Consider the following 20,886-nt stretch of genomic DNA (forward strand, 5'->3'; position numbering starts at 1 on the left):
CTTGCACAGCTCCCTTAATTTCAATGGTGCTTTGCCAACTCCCATTAGTTGAGGAACTGGCCTAGTTATTTCTGTTGGAGGATTTGGAGATTCCCTTTTGCTAAAAGCATGTAAAATCTCACCATTTTCCAAAACCAAAGCTCACCTGGAGCTCCTGGTTTTCCACAATCCCCCCTGTTTCCAGCTAGTCCGGGTTCTCCTACAAGTCCTGGTTGACCTGGTGATCCTCTTTCCCCTTTTCTTCCCATTTCTCCCGGGGGACCTGGATCACCCTAAGAAGCAGCAGCCAAATACATTTTGGATAAGATTTTAATTAAGTTAAAATGCATATTGAATGAGTAGCCTTCTAAAAAAATCACATGTATTAATGCTGATGTGAATATAATCATGGCTATTTGTTGTGAGATAATCTGCAGACAGAAAATATCAAAGTAGGCATATGACATGTTGCTTCTAAAATTTTATAATGCACCACTGATGGTTTCAAAGAGAGATCTTAGTTTCTGAAACACATGTCCAATCTATTTTAAATATCTCACAAAGCAGTTCCCTGAATCTCTGGCCTCTATTTTCTCCACACACTCAGTATCACCAACACCACATAAACCAGCTAGTGTAAAAGCCAATAAAGTGTAACAGCTCCTGAATATAAAATGGTCACCCTCTGGGGGCCTGGGAATTAATTTCTCCATAATATATAGTTGTACACAAATGTCTAGATGAAGGTTTTTTTTTTTTTAATTTCCACCTTCCTATGAATTATCTGGTTTAGGCCACTGTCAAAAACAAAAAGAAAAGGAGGACTTGTGGCACCTTAGAGACTAACAAATTTATTGAGCATAAGCTTTTGTGAGCTACAGCTCACTTCATCGGATGCTTATGCTCAAATAAATTTGTTAGTCTCTAAGGTGCCACAAGTCCTCCTTTTCTTTTTGCAAATACAGACCAACACGGCTGCAACTCTGAAACCTGTCAAAAACAAGGCTCTGAAGTAGATGGATAATTGGTCCGACCCAATATAATTAGTATGTTCCTACATATAGGTCCAAGATAATAAGCAATGGTTCCTAGATAGAACAGGCATGGGCATGGTATAAAAATCAAGACACATAGATTGGATGGAATGCCTAAGGTGTAATACAACATACAAGCTGAGCCACACATTTCAAATTATCTATGCAGCAAGTAAAATAGTTTACAATTAATTTGTATTTGAAAACGTGGGTTTTAGCTGCTCATGGACCTAAATATGTGACACTGAATTACAGTCACATGGCCTAACTTTTCCAGAGAAAATTGAACTGTTTTAAAAAGTAACAACTCATGTTTCATCTTGACATTACTACTCCGTCAAAAACTGATAGCACAACTTTAAAATTGTCTTATTTTCTTTAAATGGGATAAATGGATTTCCGAACCACTTGATAATCGTCAGCAAATATTTGTCAGCACCAGTTCTTATTCTCAAAAGGATCAGTCTTCATAAATAAAAATATGAAAATTATTCCAAGAGGTTCCATCTTTACAAATATGAAACTCCTGGACACAGGGGAACAAAAAAACAACTCATTGATTTCTCCTAAAATGTTGACAGGATACGATTTCAATATTTCTCATCAACAGCAGATTATTTCCCTACAGCGCTGAATGGGTTAGTTTGCACCATAAAAATTTTCTGCCCTTGCTTATACTTCACATTATTTCATCCGCATTCAAAAGGTGCTGCCTATTGTGTCATTACCATAGCTTATCCATTGTCTTCTTGCTGTACCTTTGGTCCTGGTTTTCCTGGAGGCCCAGATGCTGAACTAGCTGGTTCTCCTTTATCACCTGAAAAACCAAGAAGGCCTGGAGGGCCTTGTGCACCAGATGGTCCTGGTAAACCTCGAGATCCTCTCTCCCCTTTAGAACCTGGAGTGATGCAAATATAGGTATCACTCTCAAAAGCATCACCATAACATATCATACTAGATATTTCCTATGCTTTATGGCCTATTAAAGTAAAACAGATAACTGACAGTACAATTTATTTTCTTACATACATATTAAAAGAAATGGTTCCAATTAAAAGTAGTAAGGGAAAACAGCAGAGTTGAGATAGTATAGATTATGAGTTACAGAAGGTACATTGTACTTATTAGCTGCTATCACAAGCAATCTTAACAAGTTCTGTCTTTGTTTAACTTCAGCAAATCAAGACATTTTCCTAATATTTTAATAATAGTTTTGGGAAAATATCCCTGAAATAACTCTTGGATCAATCTTCCAGCATCAGACCTGAAGTCTTTGGGATAATCCCAGAAGAGTTTTCCTATATCATGGCATCCCTCCAGCAATTTCCTGTGAATTTTGTGTCAATCATGTTTTGCAAGATTGGTGTGATGCCCTATACTTTTTTAATGGGTTTTAATTCTGTGGGTGCTAGTTTGTGCCCACTATTAATTGGAGTTGCAGAAATTATAGCAGTTAGACACAACATTAACAACAAGGACAATCAGATAGTCAAATTGCTAAATTGTATTATTTGTACCTCCAGTTAATTGCAGGCACACGATTTGAGGCTAAAATGAGGTCTGCTTAAAAAAAATAGTGCATAGAGTAATAAATTTAGCCCAAAGTGTAAAACAAAATTTCTTCTGTAATCTTATATAAATTGGCATAATATCATATATTGTGTCAGTTGACAAAAATACAAAATGATATGAAGAGACCATAAGGACAAGAACAATTAAATTTGAACTTTCAGCCTCACCTTTTGGAGTACAGTAACTTCTCACTTAAAGTCGTCCCGATTAACATTGTTTTGTTGTTATATTGCTGATCAGAGAACATGCTCGTTTAAAGTTGTGCAATACTCCCTTATAACGTTGTTTGGCAGCCGCCTGCTGTGTCCACTGTTTGCGGAAAGAGCAGCCCGTTGCAGCTGGCTGGTGCGGGCTTGGAACCAGGGTGGACCGGCAGTCCCCCTATCAGCTCCCTGCTCCCCTAAGTTCCCTGTGCAGCAGCCACCCAGCAGGCTATCAATTGCTGGGCAATTCAGCTGTCCCTCCCCCGACTGCCATATGCTGCTCTTGCCCTCTGCCTTGGAGTTGCTCCCAGTAGCCTCTTGCTTGCTGTGCGCGGGGGTCAGGCGGTCAGGAAGAGGGGTGCTAATATCAGGGTATTCCCCCCCCCGCTCTTGCCCCCCCTCCTTTACCCCATCTCCACAGAGCGGGGGTGGGGTGGGGGACACGACAGGACTCAGGGAGCTTGCGGGCAGCAGCTGCTGTCTCAACTTGCTGATTTACTTTAAAAGGTAGTGTACTTAGAATGGGGTCAGCGTACTTAAAGGGGCAATGCTCTTCTCTCTCACACACACACGGTGTGTGTCTGTCTCTCTGCCATGCTGTCTCCCCTCCCTCCATTCGTGCTGCCTTGCAGAGTGTGAGGCTACATTAACAACATGTTACCCTTGAGGGCTGAGCCAAGTGCTAGTTCATCATTTAGCAGTAAGGCATTCCCTGGGCAATATCCCACCCTCTGAGTTCACCACCTCAACCAACCTTCACAATCATTGTTGCTGTGTACAGTATATAATCGTTTGTTTAAACTTATACTGTGTGTGTATATATATATATATATATATATGAGAGAGAAAGAGAGAGAGAGTGAGTGTATTTTGTCTGGCGAAAAAAATTTCCCTGGAACCTAACCCCCCCTATTTACATGAATTCTTATGGAGAAATTGGATTCGTTTAACATCGTTTCGCTTAAAGAAGCATTTTTCAGGAACATAACTACAATGTTAAGCGAGGAGTTACTGTATCCTGATTTCTGAGAGCTTATTTCTCAACTTGACCATTGCATTTTGCATTAAATTAATTAATTGTAAATTGTGTGTGTGTGGCGGGGGGGCTCCCAAAACCCTCCTGGGTTCTTGAGCATGAGTTCTTTAGCCAGCCTCTTCCTCTTCCACAGCAGCCCAAACACCAGCACTCTGCAGCTAAATCCGAGCTGCTCCTCATCAGTGCTCAGAGTGGACTCTCAAGCTTCTCTCCCCCACTTTATAGGTCTCTAAACACACTTGAGAGAATGATTTGTGCTTTCACTCCAAGCAGGAGTTCCCACAGAGAGACCCATGAACACGTGGCTGGCATGTGACTATGATAAAATATGATATGTCAAGGTAGGACTAGCAGTAGTACTGCTACATATCAGCCCAATTCTAACTGCGTTCTCCAGAAACACTGTACAGGTCCTGTATGGCACTTCTAGTCTCCACCCACGCAGAGACATCATGCTTTCCTTCTCATCTCAGAAAAGAAAAGTCAATTGGGGAAAAAAAGGAATAGCAGGAGCCTCATCTAAGCCAGATTGTATTTCTGTTGCTATAACAATATCTAATAGAATCTCGGCACATCTTTCACAACTGACAAAAATAGTAAATGAACGCACAAGAAGAAATTTGCAAAATAACATTATTTAGCTGGATTTGAATCTTGTTTGCAAGTTGATCAATCTCATTTTACTATGTTTACATGGTATCCCAAAATATTAATAGTATCTTCAATCCCCATAAGGAAGTTAACCACAGATGTATAAGAGCAGGTTTTAGTTACTGATTTAGTTAAAACAGCTAAGTTAAGTTAAAATACTATTCAGTAAATTTATTACAAGATTGCATGCTGAGTACATATGTAGCACTAACTTTAGTATAATCATGTTCGATATTTACAGATATAGAGCTCAATCCTTGCTGATTCGACTAGTCCCAATAAGGTTGATAGGTACTTCAGGGGGTAAAGATTACTTGTCTGAATAGGTACTGCAGGATTGTGCCCACAGTAAGTGTACAGCTATTTCTACGTAGTATATGAATTTGTAACAAGATTTTATAAAGAATCACCTGGCATTCCCATATCACCTCTGTCTCCTGGAGGTCCTGGTAATCCTTGTCTTCCAGGAAATCCTGGCAGACCTACAACTCCTTTGGGACCTGTAAGATGACAAAGTATCAACATTGTCTCAACATGTGTGCCTCAGATTTAGGCTGCTTAGTACACTTATCATGAGCACAAAGTATCCATTCCCATGCTCATTGCCATGGCATCTCAGAAGTGTTTAAATCAATTGGTAGTCTAAATATAATTTCTTCCTCTGCCCAGCACAGTTACAGATTTTTCATTACTACTATTATTTTTGGAAGCCCTGGCAAAGAAATGGGCCTTGTATTTCAGCCTGGAGACTGTCAGATTTGCAGCAATTCTTAGTTCCTGTGGCTGGCAGTTCCACAGCTGTGATATCCCAAGTCTAGTCCATTGGGGACTTCATAGATATAGATTAAGATTTTGTTTTGCTTTGGATTTTTCTTCCCTTGTAGGTCTGAGACTGGTGAACTTCTGAGCACATTGCAAGGACCTACACTGTCTATCCACCAAGTGCTTTGTAATAGGATTAGAGAGGATTTGAGGTTTTCTTGTGTGGTTTGTGAGTTTCTTCATGACCTTTTCTTGTGTCAGTGTGGATACATTTCAGTTTGGTGACTTTTTAATTTAATATCATTTAGAATTGCCACCTATATGCCTAATTTCTCTGATAGACAAGATGCATACATAGGCTGGTTCCGCTGCATATACAGATAAGTGAGGTTTGGTTCTGCTCTACATGAGACATTAAAAAGAGGGACAGAGCTGGAGCACCAGCACTCTTTCTTGCTAGTTATTGCTTTTTCCTGTTACTGGCCTCTTCCTGTTGCCTACTTGGTCTGTCAATAATGATATCTAACATGGACTGTTTCTCTCCTGGTGTGGGCTATTTGTGTGAGCACAAGCCCAGATATATTTTTACTTACTTAATCAAGTTTTATATGATGATTTCTAAGAAGAAATAATCTCAAAGACACAGCTAAAAAGAACACATGGTGATGCAGCATGGCATCAAAGTTTTATCCGCATGAGCCTGAAAAGACTGTGCTACTCATACGTAGCACACCCACAACTGAGTTAATAACTACGTCATCTCAATCCAGGCTCAATAAACCCTTTTCAGTACACCATCCCACAACATCATGTATCGGGAGAGAAGAATTGTAATTAAAATAAGAAACTTCTAAAGTATCTAAAATAGCTTTTCTATCAATCTTAATGCCACAATACTTTTAGCAGTTTCAATTACCATTGAAGTTACAATTGCTTTATGCCACTGGGAAACCAGTGGATTCCGAACTTCTCTTCAATAGTACAAAGCACCCATTTCTAGTGCTGCTGGCTTATGAGATATTTGGATCTTAGACTTGTCATTGATTCAGGACTTAATATTGCTTGTCCTGTATAACAAACCCATGTAATTTGGTGGAATTCCACATCTGGGAAGAAAGAAGGAAACATTTGGGGAGCAGATTTTTTTTTTTTAAATTAGCAGCTTTTTGAAGCTGCTCATAGTTTCGGAAAGCTTGAAATAATCACAGTCGAGGTAGATTAACAGAGAGATTTTAGGTTAAGTAATCATATTATTATTATTATTATTTATTTTATAATAACCTTAAAACTTTGGTTTTCCACTCCTCTGTGTGGTTACCACCATCTCTACAGTCTGTGTGGTACTGTGAACATGCTGCTTTTAATTTTCATAGCAGATGCTGCATACCTGGCAGACCTGATACTCCTGATGTCCCATCAAGCCCTGCTGATCCTTGTATACCTTTATCTCCTCTTTCTCCTTTCAGACCTGTTCTTCCTGGAAATCCTATAGCAGCAATTGTATGGAATAGCATTAAAACCAGTAGCTCATAATAGCATAAATCATCTCTTAAAAGCAATGGAAAAAGAAAAATGGAGCCTGAAGTGATTAATTTGGAGTTATCCTCTTACAAGCAAACACATTACAAAATACAAGGGCCTTCTGTTAAAGTTTCTGGTATTTCTCATATAGAATTAAAAAAGAAAGTATCTGAACATCTATAACACCACAAGCCTGATTATAAAGGTTAAGTGTATGCAACTTGCGTGCAGATATGTGCATGGTGCCTCACCTATGAGAGCAAATACCAGTGTACATCTGCAAATCAGGTATTTGTGAGCACATTCAATCTGTTCACTCACAAATATCCAATTGGTAGGCACATGTAAGTCTTTGCAAATGCATCCATACCAAAAGTTCATGACTAAACTTCATACACTATTGACATGACAGCATATCACACCTGATGTGACATCACACTGATATTACTTTTTAGGAATATAGATTGTAATAAGTAATTAAAAAGAGAAAATGAATATTTTTAATATGTGCTGTAAAAAAATAACCCATAAGCCTCCCTCTGCTGTTCAGCAATCAGATGTTTAAAAATGGTACAGAATAATCTGGGCATTCCGGTCAGCTTCTTTCATGAGTAAGAGCAGGGGTTCTCAAACTTCAGTGAACCATAATCCCCTTCTGACAATCAAAATTACTACACAACCCTGCGGGGGAGGAGGGGGGGAATCAAAGCCTGAGCCCGCCAGAGCCCTTCTGCCCTGGGTGGTGGGGCCAAAGCCAAAGCCTGAGCTCCACCGTCTTGGGGGGGGGGGGAGAGGGTGGCCAAAGCCCGAGCCCCACTGCCCTGGGTGGGGAAGCCAAAGTTCAAGGGCTTCAGCCTCAGGCAGGGAGCCTGTAACGTGAACCCAACCACACAGGTCTGAAGCCCTCTGGCTCCAACTTTGGCCCTGAGCGCTGGGGCTTGGGCTTTGGCCCTGGGCCCCAGAAAATTTAAGTCAGTCCTGGTGACCCACAAGCTGTGGGTAGCCAGGCTGTTTGAATTGTAATTTGGATTATTTGTCTCTAACTGTTTTCAAATTAAATAGAAAAAAAGATGTACCTGTTGATCCTGGTTCTCCTTTATCCCCAGTATTCCCTGTGGTCTCTGATGGTCCAGGAAATCCTTTATCACCTAGTTCACCTTTTGCTCCTAAAAACCCCTTTCTTCCCTTCAATCCTGGAAGGCCAGGAGAACCTGCAAAGCAATATAAATGAAATATGCGGAGGAAACATGACTAGCAGATAGTAAATGGAAAAGGAACAAAAATATACTACTATTTTCAAGGACGACTGTATGTGACTATGCTAAAGCAGCAGAAGAACCAGCTTCTTAAAAGCAGCAGTCTTCAACAAGACTTCTTTTTTCACCCTCAGCTGAGAGGACAAAGGCAACTTGGTTTCTTCCATTCCCACTATTACAAGGAAATAGCAGGACGCCAGAGGCCTGATCATTCCATCATCTGCACATGTGAAATTCCCACTGGCTTTAATTGGAGTTGCCTGTGTGCAAGTGCTTCGCTAACTAAATGATGTTATTTATATCATCATTTAAGCAAAGAATGGATTCATGGTGAACTGTTTAACGAGACTGCTGAGGTGAAATTAGCATGCCCACACCAGAAATAATCCACACATTGTGTAAACTAAAAAACTCTCATATGAAGAGAGATTGAAAAGATTGGGATTGTTTATTTTAGGAAGGAGACGAATAAAAGGGACTTGATAACAGTATTTTAAAAAGTGGATGGTCTAGAGAAGGTAGGTGAGGAACTTCCGTTCTCCTCATCTAGTAACACAAAAACAAGAGGACATTCAATGAAATTGAAAGGTTTCAAATTCAAAACAGATAGAAGGAAATACTTTTTCACCCAATTTATAAGTGGACTGTGGAACTCATTAAGGCCAAGAATTGAGCAAGATTCAAAGATTGGACATTTATCTACATAAGAAGGCATAGGTGCCGACTCCATGGGTGCTCCAACCCTGGAGCACCCATGAAAAAAAAATTAGTTGGTGCTTAGCACCCACCAGCAGCCAGCTCCTCCCCCTCGAGTGCCTCCCACCCAGCGGCACCCTGCCAATCAACTCCTCCCCTTCCAGCTGTTCCACAGCATGCAGGAGGTGCTGCGGGAAGGGGGAGGAGCTGGGACAGGGCACGCTCGGGGGAGGGGGTGGAACTGGGCAGGAAGAGGTGGAGTGGGGGCAGAGCGGGGGTGGGGCCTGGGACAGAGTGGGGGTTGAGCACCTGTGGTGCAAGGAGGAAGCCAGCACCTGTGTAACAAGGATATTCAGAGTTATAATAGTTAATGCTAAGAAAAAGCATTCTGGAAGGGATAAAAATATCACATTTCAAGTTTTAAGTAATCTCTAACTATTAGGGATAAGGATTAGACCATCCTGGGGGCAGATTATACCACATTTGCCTAGTCTGGGGTTTCTTGCATCTTCTTCTGAAGCATATGATTCAAGCCAGTGTGGGTAACAAGATCCTGGATTAAACAGACCACATGTCTGATCTACTATGGCAATTCATATGTTCTTAAATAATTAGATAAGGTAAATATTATAGTAACTCACCTCTGTTTCCTGGAATGCCTGGGTATCCAAAGACACCGGGATGTCCAGGAATTCCTAAATTGCCCATTATACCTTGTTCTCCTCTTTGGCCTGGGGAAATGGAGAAATATAAAGCATGTTTCTGAAGTGTTTGATTAGTAAAGTGTTCCCAGAACATTAGTTTTGAAAAATAAATGTTTGTAAATATGTATGTATGTATGTAATTTTATGGCTAATTACTTGTAGTGATATGTGGTATATAAATGCCTAACTATGTAATCACTTTCTCTTTTATTTTTAATTATTTTCTCATTTACTTAACATTCTTTAGGACCCAGTCTTGCAATCCTTAGTAATGTGAGTAGCCCCTACATGTATAATATTCCTAAATGTAACTCATGTGAGTAAGGATTGCAGCATCTGACCCTTGGCTTTTAACAGACTATATTTAATGAGATTATCTACAGACACACTATATTTCTATAATTAATTGTATAGGTTGTATTTTACAAAAGATATGCATAATATATTGGGCATTGAAAAATGAAGGATTTAGTTTTTGGCTGTAAATAAGGAGCAGTGCACACTTAAGTGCACTTAAGTGACTTCTTCCTTTCTCCTCACAAATTTTAAAACTATTAAGAACATATTCCTTTACAACTATGGGGATGCCCATTCCAAGAAACAGGGGAAGCTCTGGCTAACCCTTGGAGGGAGACAATTATGTCTTTATAAATCCATGCATCAGAGTCAGTATTTGAACATGTTAAGGTAAACAGACAAATAATGGATTTCCTTTCACTGTACTGCAATTAAGATAAAATAAAGAAGATGGCATTTACAGAAATAAGTTTTATAAGGCAAAGGGGGCCTCTACCACAGCAGAAGTCAGAAAGAAGGACATACATTAGATGAAAAGCTAAACAGATAGGGAGAATTTCTGTAAAACAGAAACTGTTTCTGGTACAAGGGGATGTGCCAGCAGAAAGTTAGGCTTGGCAGCATCAATATTTCAATAATTAGCAGCATACTGAATTTACAGACCGCACAAGAAGTTTTGGATTACTTCCTAGGAAGATGGAGGAACATAGTGAGCAGGAGGAGTCCTGGAACCTCCTTTCGGCCAAGAAGCACTGTATTAGAGCCTCCAGACATTTTGTATCAAGGACTGCTGATCAGTCTGGGCAGAACACACTATCATTTGTTTTCCGTATAAATCACACCACCATCCAGAAGCATAGCTGTCAGAGTATCATAGAATATCAGGGTTGGAAGGGATGTCAGGAGGTCATCTAGTCCAACCCCCTGCTCAAAGCAGGACCCATCCCCAATTTTCACCCCAGATCCCTAAATGGCCCCCTCAAGGATTGAACTCACAACCCTGAGTTTAGCAGGCCAATGCTCAAACCACTGAGCTATCCATCCCTTCTCCCGCCCGCCCCCAGTACAGTAGCTCTGACTGTATTGGGAGGAACCATTCTTCTGTTTCTAGGTGGAAGAAAATGATAGCCAAGTTACAACAAAAGGTGGTATAAACATGTATCTGGAAAATCCTTACCTGGTGCACCTGGTATTCCTGGGCTGCCAGGCTCACCCTTGAGACCAGGTGATCCTGCGTCTCCTTGGCGACCTGGCAATCCAGGCAGCCCAAACTCTCCAGGGAATCCTGAGACATCCAAGCCTGGAATACCGGGGTCTCCTTTTGATCCAACTGAACCTCTTTCTCCTAAGAAAATAAATATGTGTCATACAGTAAATATATGTAATTTCCTGTGAAGAAAACCACACCAGACTGGGTCCTGTAGTCATGCCTGTGAAATTCGGCTAGCAGGGCGGCTGGCAGAGAGGCGTGGCAAGCGGCCAGCAGGGCAGCTGGCGGAGAGGCGTGACAAGCGGCCAGCAGGGCGGCTGGTGGAGAGGTATGGCAAGCAGCCAGCAGAGAAGCTGGTGGAGAAGGCCAGAGCAGAGCCCCGCAGAGGCGTGGCAATCGGCAGTTGGGGCGACGAGCGAGTGGCCGAGCAGTGCAGCGTGTAAGGTGCCTCCTTACCCCCCCACTGCCTTCCACACAGAGTGGGAGGTGAACTTTGCAGATGAACTTCTGAACTCTGGGGCCACACTGGCCAAGGACAGCAACTGTGAGTGGGGTACAGAGAAGGGACAGGCACATTAAAGGGTCTTTTGGGTTGCTGGATTAAGACCCTGAGCGGAAAAGGACACTTCCCAACTTACTTGGGGGTGGGTCTTTTGTTCATGGTTTGTGTTTATGAACCCTAGTTGTGGTGTTTTCCCAAATTAATGCTGAGTTAATTCCTCCTTTCATTAAAAGTTTTTGCAACATTCAGACTCTGTGCTTACAAGAGGGGATGCATTGCCTCTTAGAGGCGCCCGGGGGTGGTGTGTAATTGTCCCAGGTCACTGGCTGGGGGTTGAGCCGGTTTTGTGTTGTATTGTTGAAAAGGAACCCCTAGATACTGAACCCGGCCCTTGTTGCTGCTGGCTCCACCTGGCAGAAGGATTACACTAGATCAAAAAAATAATTGCGATTAATCGCAGTTTTAATCGCACTGTTAAACAATAGTAGAATACCAAGTTAAATTTATTATAAATATTTGTGGATGTTTTTCTACATTTTCAAATATATTTATTTCAGTTACAACACAGAATATAAAATGTAGAGTGCTCACTTTGTATTATTACTTTTTATTACAAATATTGGCACTGTAAAAAAAGAAACAAAAGAAATAATATTTTTCAATTCACCTCACACAAGTACTGTAGTACAATATCTTTATCGTGAAAGTGCAACTTACAAATGTAGATTTTTTTTCCACATTACTGCACTCAAAAACAAAATAATGTAAAACTTTACAGCCTACATGTCCACTCAGTCCTACTTCTTGTTCAACTAATCACTATGACAAACAAGTTTGTTTACATTTACAGGAAATAATGCTACCCACTTTTAATTTATGTCACTGGAAACTGAGAACAGGCGTTTGCATGGCACTGTTGTAGCTGGCATTGCAAGGTATTTACATGCCAGATATGCTAAGCATTCATATGCCCCTTCATGCTTCGACTTGTAGTTGTTAAGGTCTGGCTATGGAGATGATATTGCAGGATTGCGGCTTTTAACTGGTCTAATATTTTCTGCATAGTATTACATCAAATATCCATAAGACCTTTTCATCATCATTTAGGCAACTGTAGGGTAAAAATAAAACCAAACCCCACTCAATCAACTATATATCAGGCAGATCTGGCAGGTATTCCTACCTTGTTGGCCTGTTAATCCACATGCACCTGGGAGACCTTGTGGGCCAATAAGACAATCACCAAGCTTCCCTGGAAGTCCCTTTTCTCCGGGAGCTCCGGGATAGCCAGGTTCTCCTAAGAAAGAGAAAATATTAAATTAATTATGACTTGAATTTTTGTAGGTGGACAATAAGCTTGTCCTTTCCCCCATTCTCTTAGAGCCTCGCTCAACAAAATGGTTGTAAGGTAAAGAGTTCCTTGGCTGTTTTTTGTAATGACAGCACCTCTTGGCCCATCAGCACCGTTACGTCCTGGGAATCCTGGTAGACCTGGAAATCCTCTGTCACCTTTTACCCCTGGAAAGCCATCTTCTCCTGGGGAACCTAATCCACCCTGTTGGCCAGGAATAATTAATCCGGGTTCTCCCTAAAACAGAGGAAAAACATAAATGCAGAATGTATATTACATTTTGTAAATCTGAAAATATGACTCTCTCTGTCCTGTCAGTAGTTCATGTTTTCTGTCAAATTATTATCTCCACTCCCAGGGGATCTTTCACATTTATGTCAAAGCACTGAAAATACATTTCTCCCCTCCCCACCAAACACCCCTTTACATCTCTTGCTCTTGAAAGCCTGTATGTTTTAGTATTATTCTTCTAAACCCAGGGTTGTGAGTTCAATCCTTGAGGGGGCCATTTAGGGATCTGGGGCAAAAACTGGGGCTTGGTCCTGCTTTGAGCAGGGGGGTTGGACTAGATGATCTCCTGAGGTCCCTTCCAACCCTGATATTCTATGATTCTATGATTCTATGATTCTACTTGAGCACTGGACAGGGTTTCCCCACACAGCTGGAAGAATCATTGTTGAACAATACAAGGTAGTCCTTTCCTTGCTGTCTGCCTCTGCAGCTCTCAGATATCCTGCTGCACCTGTACTTCAGACAACTCAAGTATCTGTCAGCTGCTTGAAATCCATTTGAGTTCTACACTTGCTTCACATTACCCAGCATTCATAGTGTAGACTAAATATATATTTAAATAATGGGCCAGTAAACCAAGCAATCTTATTTAGTATTAGTCCTGCCACTAACAGAGAATGAAAACAAGGTTCAGTACATGGGTCAGCACTCAGACACCATGCCTCAGAAATACCCTGACATATGTTAGGTGAGTCTGTTTTCTTCAAAAAGAAAATTCTATGAAAGAAAAATTCCGGACAGGAAAGTCTGACCTTCTCTTTTTGACAATCTGCCTGAATTGCTTTGGACTGGCTTTCAAAGAAGCTGGTAAATTCAACGATTAATTATTATTAATTATTATTATTATTACTCTCACTACAGAGCCTACAAGCCCTAGTCATGGCCCAGGACCCCACTGTGCTAGATGCTGTACAAACACAAAAGAAAAGGGCAGTCCCTGCCCCAGAGAGTTAAATCACATCCAGAGGAACACAGTTTATATGCAATTACTGATTGTGTATTTGGATCACAAAGGCCTTTCTGAAGGCTGCCATAAACCGAAGTGAGCCCTTTATTACTGTGACAGATGGAACCTTGCTGACTAGTTCCATACCTGGACATTTTATGGGCTGTGTGTGTTACCTTTTAATATTTTACATTCAGTTTAGGTGACTTTTTAAGCAAGCAAACAGATAATCAGAGTCGTCAGCAAAATAGTTTAGTCTGCAGAAGAGAAGAATGAGGGGGGATTTGATAGCTGCTTTCAACTACCTGAGAGGTAGTTCCAGGGAGGATGGTTCTAGACTATTCTCAGTGGTGGAAGAGGACAGGACAAGGAGTAATGGTCTCAAGTTGCAGGGGGGGAGGTTTAGGTTGGATATTAGGAAAAACTTTTTCACTAGGAGGGTGGTGAAACACTGGAATGCGTTGCCTAGGGAGGTGGTGGAATCTCCTTCCTTAGAAGTTTTTAAGGTCAGGCTTGACAAAGCCCTGGCTGGGATGATTTAATTGGGTATAGGTCCTGCTTTTGAGCAGGGGGTTGGACTAGATGACCTCCTGAGGTCCCTTCCAACCCTGATATTCTATGATTCTATGATTCTAGGGCCAAGCAGAAAAGACAGAACGCAATTCTGAAGCAAAGAAATGTGTTTTATTTTAGTAAAAACAACACCACTTTGGGGGCTTGATGACACAGCAAACAGCAAAGCCCTAAACTCACAAATGATGTCAGTAGCTGAGCTCTCATTTATCTGCATTTTTGATTACAGCTATGGCCTCTGACTTTTTTTTTTTTTTAAGGTCCTGATTTAGGAGAGCACTTAAGCATATGATTGACATTAAGCATGTGCTTAAATCCTATTTAGCTAAGTGGGATGTAAGCATGTTTTTAATTGCTGTTCCTAAACAGTGATGCTTTCAGGAACTGTGGCCCTGATTACTCGGTGCAGGTGATGGAAAATCCTATTTGTCCCCTAAAAACAACCTCCAGTATAACCTGAAATTTGGGGCTTTTGAAATGTGGATTTCATTTTTATGGTTTGAGCCCCTGCCCCTATGTGGATAGTTTGCACAATTAGAAACTAAATCCTGTGCTCCATAGACCTCACATTTGCTTAATTTGTTTGGAAACATGCTTGCTGACAAGCAGCCCTGATTAAGCTTGGGTTGTGTTTCTAATCAAACCTTTTCTCCTGGGTATCCAGACTGTCCCGGCAAGCCTGGTTCTCCTGCCTTTCCTGGCAAACCTGGTGATCCTTTAGACCCTTGAAGACCTTTATTTCCTGCAAAGCAAACCAAATAGCAGGTAAAAACACCCTGCTTATCCATCTATTTTGCTGAATGAGCACACAGAGATTTTTACTTTCTTGTTCATGAGGCTCTGACTTTTGTAACTACTAGTATAAGTTATGTGAATTGCTGTCAGCCTTCTGATTCCAGAGTTGAATTAGCACCCACTATAACCTGTTCACCTTGGTATTCATTCAAACATTGATTGTTGTACTGCCTAGTTTTAGGGCTCGTTTAATTAACTCTCTTTTAGTTGCCTTTACAAGTTGATATGATGCGAGGTAGAAAAGGACTAGAGTCATTTTGCCCAATTTCTGTTTGCTCTCATCTAATTTTAAATGGGGCATTTCTATGGTCAATTTCTTGGTCACTCACTACAGAAAGCGGCACAGTTATGATTTCAGTATCAATGATCTGGATCGGTTTTCTTTAACTCTGAGGGGGGAACGCAAAGGACCGATCGTCTAATATTTCTGGAATGGTATCTGGAGACATTTTAGAAGTGGGGCTTACATTTGCAAGGAGGACTAAATTCATGGTACTCAAAACACCTTCTATTCCCTTTACCAAGAGAGCTGGTATGGCATGAACATAACTATATACCTTATAACTAAAGCATTGGTACTTACAAAGGCCCTATCACTGTAATATATAAGCACCTCAGCGATACAATAGTATTAGCCATCACTGTAGTATCTAAGCGCTGCACAGAGAAATTAGATCTGTGTGGCAAGTGTTTTAGTGGACCTCAGAGAGTCTTCTCCCTCTCCTTATAGGAAGTTTTCCTTGAAGTACATTATATGTTCGGTGTGTCTCTATATGCATTTTCAAGATGTTATAGTAATGCAAATTGTCCAGTTAAATCCTCGTGCACTTCTTTCCAAACATACTCCATTTTCTCAGTTCTGATTCCTGACTTTTGGAAAATAGATAAAAATATTATTTTTTATTTGCAATGTACATGCTTTAATGTAGACGACTGTATGGATGCTGTAATACAGACCCTTTCAAGAGTTATTTGCCTGAACTGTGTATGGGTTAAAATAGTTTTTCTGTCAGTCTCTCAAATGATTTTATTCTCAAAAACAACTAATAAAGAATTATAAAAAACCATAAAGGAGAATTCTACCTTTTGGACCAGGATCTCCAGGAAATACAGTCCCTGAAAATCCTGGAGCACCGTCAGACCCAGGTAATCCCAAATCACCACGTTTTCCTCTAGATCCAACATAACCTACCAGAAGAAAACAAACTTCTAGATATTTTGCCATAGATCTTCTGCATTTAGCAATTTGGTGTTTGCCACCTTACCATTCCCCCTAATGATGTCGTAATCAATTGGTTCATTAGAACTCAGACACCATTTCTACTCCTACTTTGTCAAGGTCAGACTTGACAAAGCCCTGGCTGGGATGATTTAAGTTGGGGATTGGTCCTGCTTTGAGCAGGGGGTTGGACTAGATGACCTCCTGAAGTCCCTTCTAACTCTGATATTCTATGATTCCTCATTCTAACACTTTCTTCCAGGTGATTTTTTTCCAGATAAAATGCTAAACGTCAATCACAGGGGCATAAGTCTACAAGTAAGGCATATGCAATGCCTTCTGTATGTGCACAGGTCTGGGATGCATGTGTGTAGCTATGTGCATATACAAATCTTTGACTTGCATGTTCATATTGACCACACACGAACATGCATTGTGTGTGTGGGGAGGGAAAGGGGATGAGACAGGCAGGCTGTATAGCTCTATCTCAGCCGAGGAGTCCCCTATGCTGTTTAGGGGCTGCTTTAAGGTCCCTTTGTGCCAGGGGAGCAATGCAAAGGGGCTTTAAGATGGACAAGAATCTGGCCCCACAGTCTTTGAAATCATTTTGTGTAACCTATAAAACATAACATTTTATATAAAAATGTAACAGTGGACCAAAACCCGCAGCAACAGTATAGAACTATGTTACATAAAACTTAAAACAAAAAAAAAAAAAGAAGCCAGAAGCTTTGTTACAAATCTGTTCTTTCCAGCAAGCTCAGAAACAGTGGGTGAGAACTCCCAGTCCAGGGTATGGTGGTGGAGGTGGGATGGCCAAAAGTGCCTTTAAGTCACCTTTGTACCCTCTCAATTACTGCCTTCTCCGAGGGCTGGAGCAGCCTCAGTGTAATTCAGACAGTGCTGGGAACCATTCTAAATTATAGCAGTCTCCCCAGGCTGCCTTATGAATGGCAACACTGCCCAGAATCTCCACAGCACTAAGTGTTCCAGATGCCCCCCAGAATGTTCTTCCTGCCCCCATCTATGCCCCCTACACCAGGGCTTGCAAAGGGATCCTCGGAAGGCAATCTTATGGCTGTCTCTACAGTGCCAGTGCGGAGGGAATTCACTCAGATGGACCCAGAACTTTTAGGGTCCGTGTACACTCCTTTGGCCCTTTTACTCAGCATAAAGAAACCAGAGTGTGGGTTAAAATTTCATGCAGATTAGTTTTATTGCATTTAACCTAGAAGATGCTCTCACCCATTGCTCCTGGGGGTCCTGGTAAACCCTGTGGCCCCCGAGGTCCTGGTGGTCCAGGTATTGGATTTACTGCACTAAGTTCTCCTTCAGGACCTTCAGAAAGTATATATAACAAAAGGTTAAGGAGGTTTGTGGAGATATAGTGTGTGCTCTTGTGCTTTTTAAAACAATATTCATAGAAAATTGTGTTCAGTTAAAAATATTGTATTGCACAGTTTCGAAGCTCCAACAAACCCATAGAAATGGGCTACATAACAATTAAAGAGATAGTATTTTACTGCTGTCAAAAAATCCCCTAGACACTTCTTTAAATATTAGAAAGTATGGAATTGTGCACCAGGAGGACACAGCAAAGGAAGCATGCAGGCAATACGATATCTTACAGATACTTAACCCTCAGATCTATTCCAAAAAGATCTAAAGTGTCTCTCTGGCTGCATTGATTCTGAAACCTCCAGGAATAATCCCAGGTTTGTCTTCAAGATTTCAAGCCAACACATAAGAGTTATCATCAGCATGGATGTTGAAGTCCACCAGGACAATAAATGAAAAAGCCAATGAAAGACCAAAAGAGACTCATTTAGACTGGGGAGGACTCATGATGTGACAGTCTGTACACTACAAGGATTCCCAAATGTATCTTATCCCCAGGATCAACAATCAAATTGATACAATTAAATATTTTCATTTTTGGGAGGGGAAACCTATGCCTGATAGAGTCAAAGTGTCTTCTGGACATCAACTAGCACCAATGACTACTAAATCGTTTTACTGCTAGGGTCCTGTGAGTCTAGTGTCTATTAGCTTCTCTCAGAAACCTTGACTATCTTTCTATTGTAAACTACTTTGCATTCTTCCAAATCACGTCATTTGCAACCATACAGGTCAGTTCATCAGTGTGTTTAAATGAAAGTCAAACACTTTAAAAAGGGAAGCTAGTGATGAGATATAAAGTTACAAACCAATTGCTCCAGGTAATCCAGGCAAACCAGATATTCCCTTAGCGCCTTTGGGACCTGTCATTCCTTGTGGTCCATATCCTGGTGGTCCAGTGAGCCCCATTTCTCCAGGAAGACCTGGGTTTCCAGGAAGTCCTGATAACCCTCTGTCCCCTTTCAAACCATCCAGTCCCTATTAATAATGAGACACATTTGCATAGTGTGCATTGCTTATTTTTCCATGTTAGTTCCAGCAGCAACAAGTTTTGATACATTGGACTGATTATGGTCTCACACTATTTTAACAAAAGAATAACTCCATCATCTTAAGCAAAGTACTCCTGACTTACATAGTGTGAGATACAAAATTGTCTGATTATTGTATCCTTATCTAATCCTGTGCCTTTGTGAGATCCTAAAAGAAAACGCTGCAATAATACAGAAGATATTTGCCCATTCTGGGACACTGCCTTCTGATCCTCCTAGGGAACCTACTTCTTCCAATCCAAATTCTTAGAGACATTCCAGCAGCTAAAACTAATGAAGAGGACCTTTAATGCTCCAATTTATGGAGATGTAACAGAGACCATAAAAATGATTTGATCAGTACTTTGATTTGACCAAATTTGCCCATGTATAATGGAAGCTGCGCACACAATTCCATGCAAATTGCAAATGAGTAAGTGTAATCAAAACTTTACCACTTTGGCACCATTTTAAGCCACACAAAAACCACTAGACAAACATTATATAAAACATTAGACAAAAATATAAATTTCTGTCCTATGGGAAATTCTGGTATTTTAATATTGTTGTCCAAATTGGGATGAAAAGTTGAAATATCAACATTTTTTACAGAACCAAAAGTGCTGAAAAAGTTTGATTCCCCTAACCCTTGTAGCTACAGAGCAATCAGCGTCAATGCCTGGATATTTTTTATGATGTATACATTTAAAGACCAGAAGGGACCGTTTGATTCTCCTGCAAAACACACACCATAGAATATTACCCAGTAACTCCTGCATCAAGGCTATATCCTTGGTTGCATTAGAGCAGGGGTTCTCAACGTTTTTCTTTCTGAGGCCCACCCAACATACTATAAAATCTCCATGGCCCACATGAGCCACAATAGCTGATTTTCTGTATATGAAAGCTAGGACTGGCATTGGGGGATAGTAAGCAGGGCAATTGCCAGGGGGCCTGCAAAGCAACACTGCTCAGGCTTTGACTTAAGCCCTGGGTAGTGGAGCTCAGGGCCCCAGGCTTCAGCCCCATGTGGTGGGGCTTTGGCTTTTTGCCTCGGGCCCAAGTGAGTCTAATGTTGGCCCTGCTTGGTAGACCCCTTGAAACCTGCTCGCTGCCCCCTAGGGGTCCCGGACCCCTGGTTGAGAACTACTGGGTTAGAGCATGTTTAAGTTTACTTAGCTATCTTTACAGATGTTACAGTGTTTTAATTCTAACGAATAGGGCCGTGCAACGTACAATTGTTTACTTAGCTTTCTATTAATTCTATAATAATTAAAAATAATGTATACCAACCCGTTCGCCTTTAGAACCTTTTGAGCCTTTTGAACCATGTTTTTTGCGCAATCCATCTGAACCTTTCTTCCCTGGATTTCCTCTGATCCCTGGATCTCCTCTGTTTCCTTTTTGCCCTTCTGTATACACATATCCTGGTTCACCTTTTGGTCCTTTAAGTCCTTGATCTCCTGGAAAACCTGGAAGTCCCTAGGACACAGCAGTTAAGAATTTCCATGTTAGATTTATGTCAAGTCATTTTTTTATATCAACACTAAGTGACTAAGTTTCTTTCTTTCTTAGGCAATTCTTTAGAGGGTCCCAGGATTTTAAATTTAATTTTGTCTTCACTAATTACACTAGTCAAATAAGAATTAATTATTTTCATTTGCTTGTTGTCCCTGAAGCTGACAAATTAAGTTAGGGGGTCAGATCCTTGGCCCTGCTCCTTCCCCTTTGCACTGCTTTGGTGGAGGAAAGGGATGACAGAAAGATGGCTTAAACCACTAAGATGGGAATTTCCTGTTGCATGCTAATGCTGACACAGATGGCTCCATGTTACCCACTATGGGTCCCCCAGTGTAGGG

The 20,886-nt window shown here is 41.0% G+C and overlaps 1 protein-coding gene across 1 annotated transcript in view; it reads right to left on the reverse strand.

The window, feature by feature from the left end:
• The window catches only part of COL4A3 (collagen type IV alpha 3 chain), a 110,744-nt gene that overhangs the window by 18,648 nt on the left and 71,210 nt on the right, over positions 1-20,886 (reverse strand). The window contains exons 16-28 of the mRNA XM_077826911.1: positions 20,321-20,509; positions 18,806-18,974; positions 17,844-17,936; positions 16,463-16,567; positions 15,229-15,326; positions 12,870-13,011; positions 12,607-12,720; positions 10,889-11,056; positions 9,352-9,432; positions 7,835-7,969; positions 4,886-4,975; positions 1,772-1,911; positions 146-272 (exon numbers count right to left, since the gene is read on the reverse strand). Of these exons, the coding sequence (XP_077683037.1) occupies positions 146-272; positions 1,772-1,911; positions 4,886-4,975; positions 7,835-7,969; positions 9,352-9,432; positions 10,889-11,056; positions 12,607-12,720; positions 12,870-13,011; positions 15,229-15,326; positions 16,463-16,567; positions 17,844-17,936; positions 18,806-18,974; positions 20,321-20,509 (1,651 nt within the window). The remainder of the gene's footprint in view (positions 1-145; positions 273-1,771; positions 1,912-4,885; positions 4,976-7,834; positions 7,970-9,351; positions 9,433-10,888; positions 11,057-12,606; positions 12,721-12,869; positions 13,012-15,228; positions 15,327-16,462; positions 16,568-17,843; positions 17,937-18,805; positions 18,975-20,320; positions 20,510-20,886) is intronic.

Source organism: Eretmochelys imbricata, chromosome 9 (genome assembly GCF_965152235.1).
Source record: "Eretmochelys imbricata isolate rEreImb1 chromosome 9, rEreImb1.hap1, whole genome shotgun sequence".
Classification (NCBI taxonomy): Eukaryota; Metazoa; Chordata; order Testudines; family Cheloniidae; genus Eretmochelys; species Eretmochelys imbricata.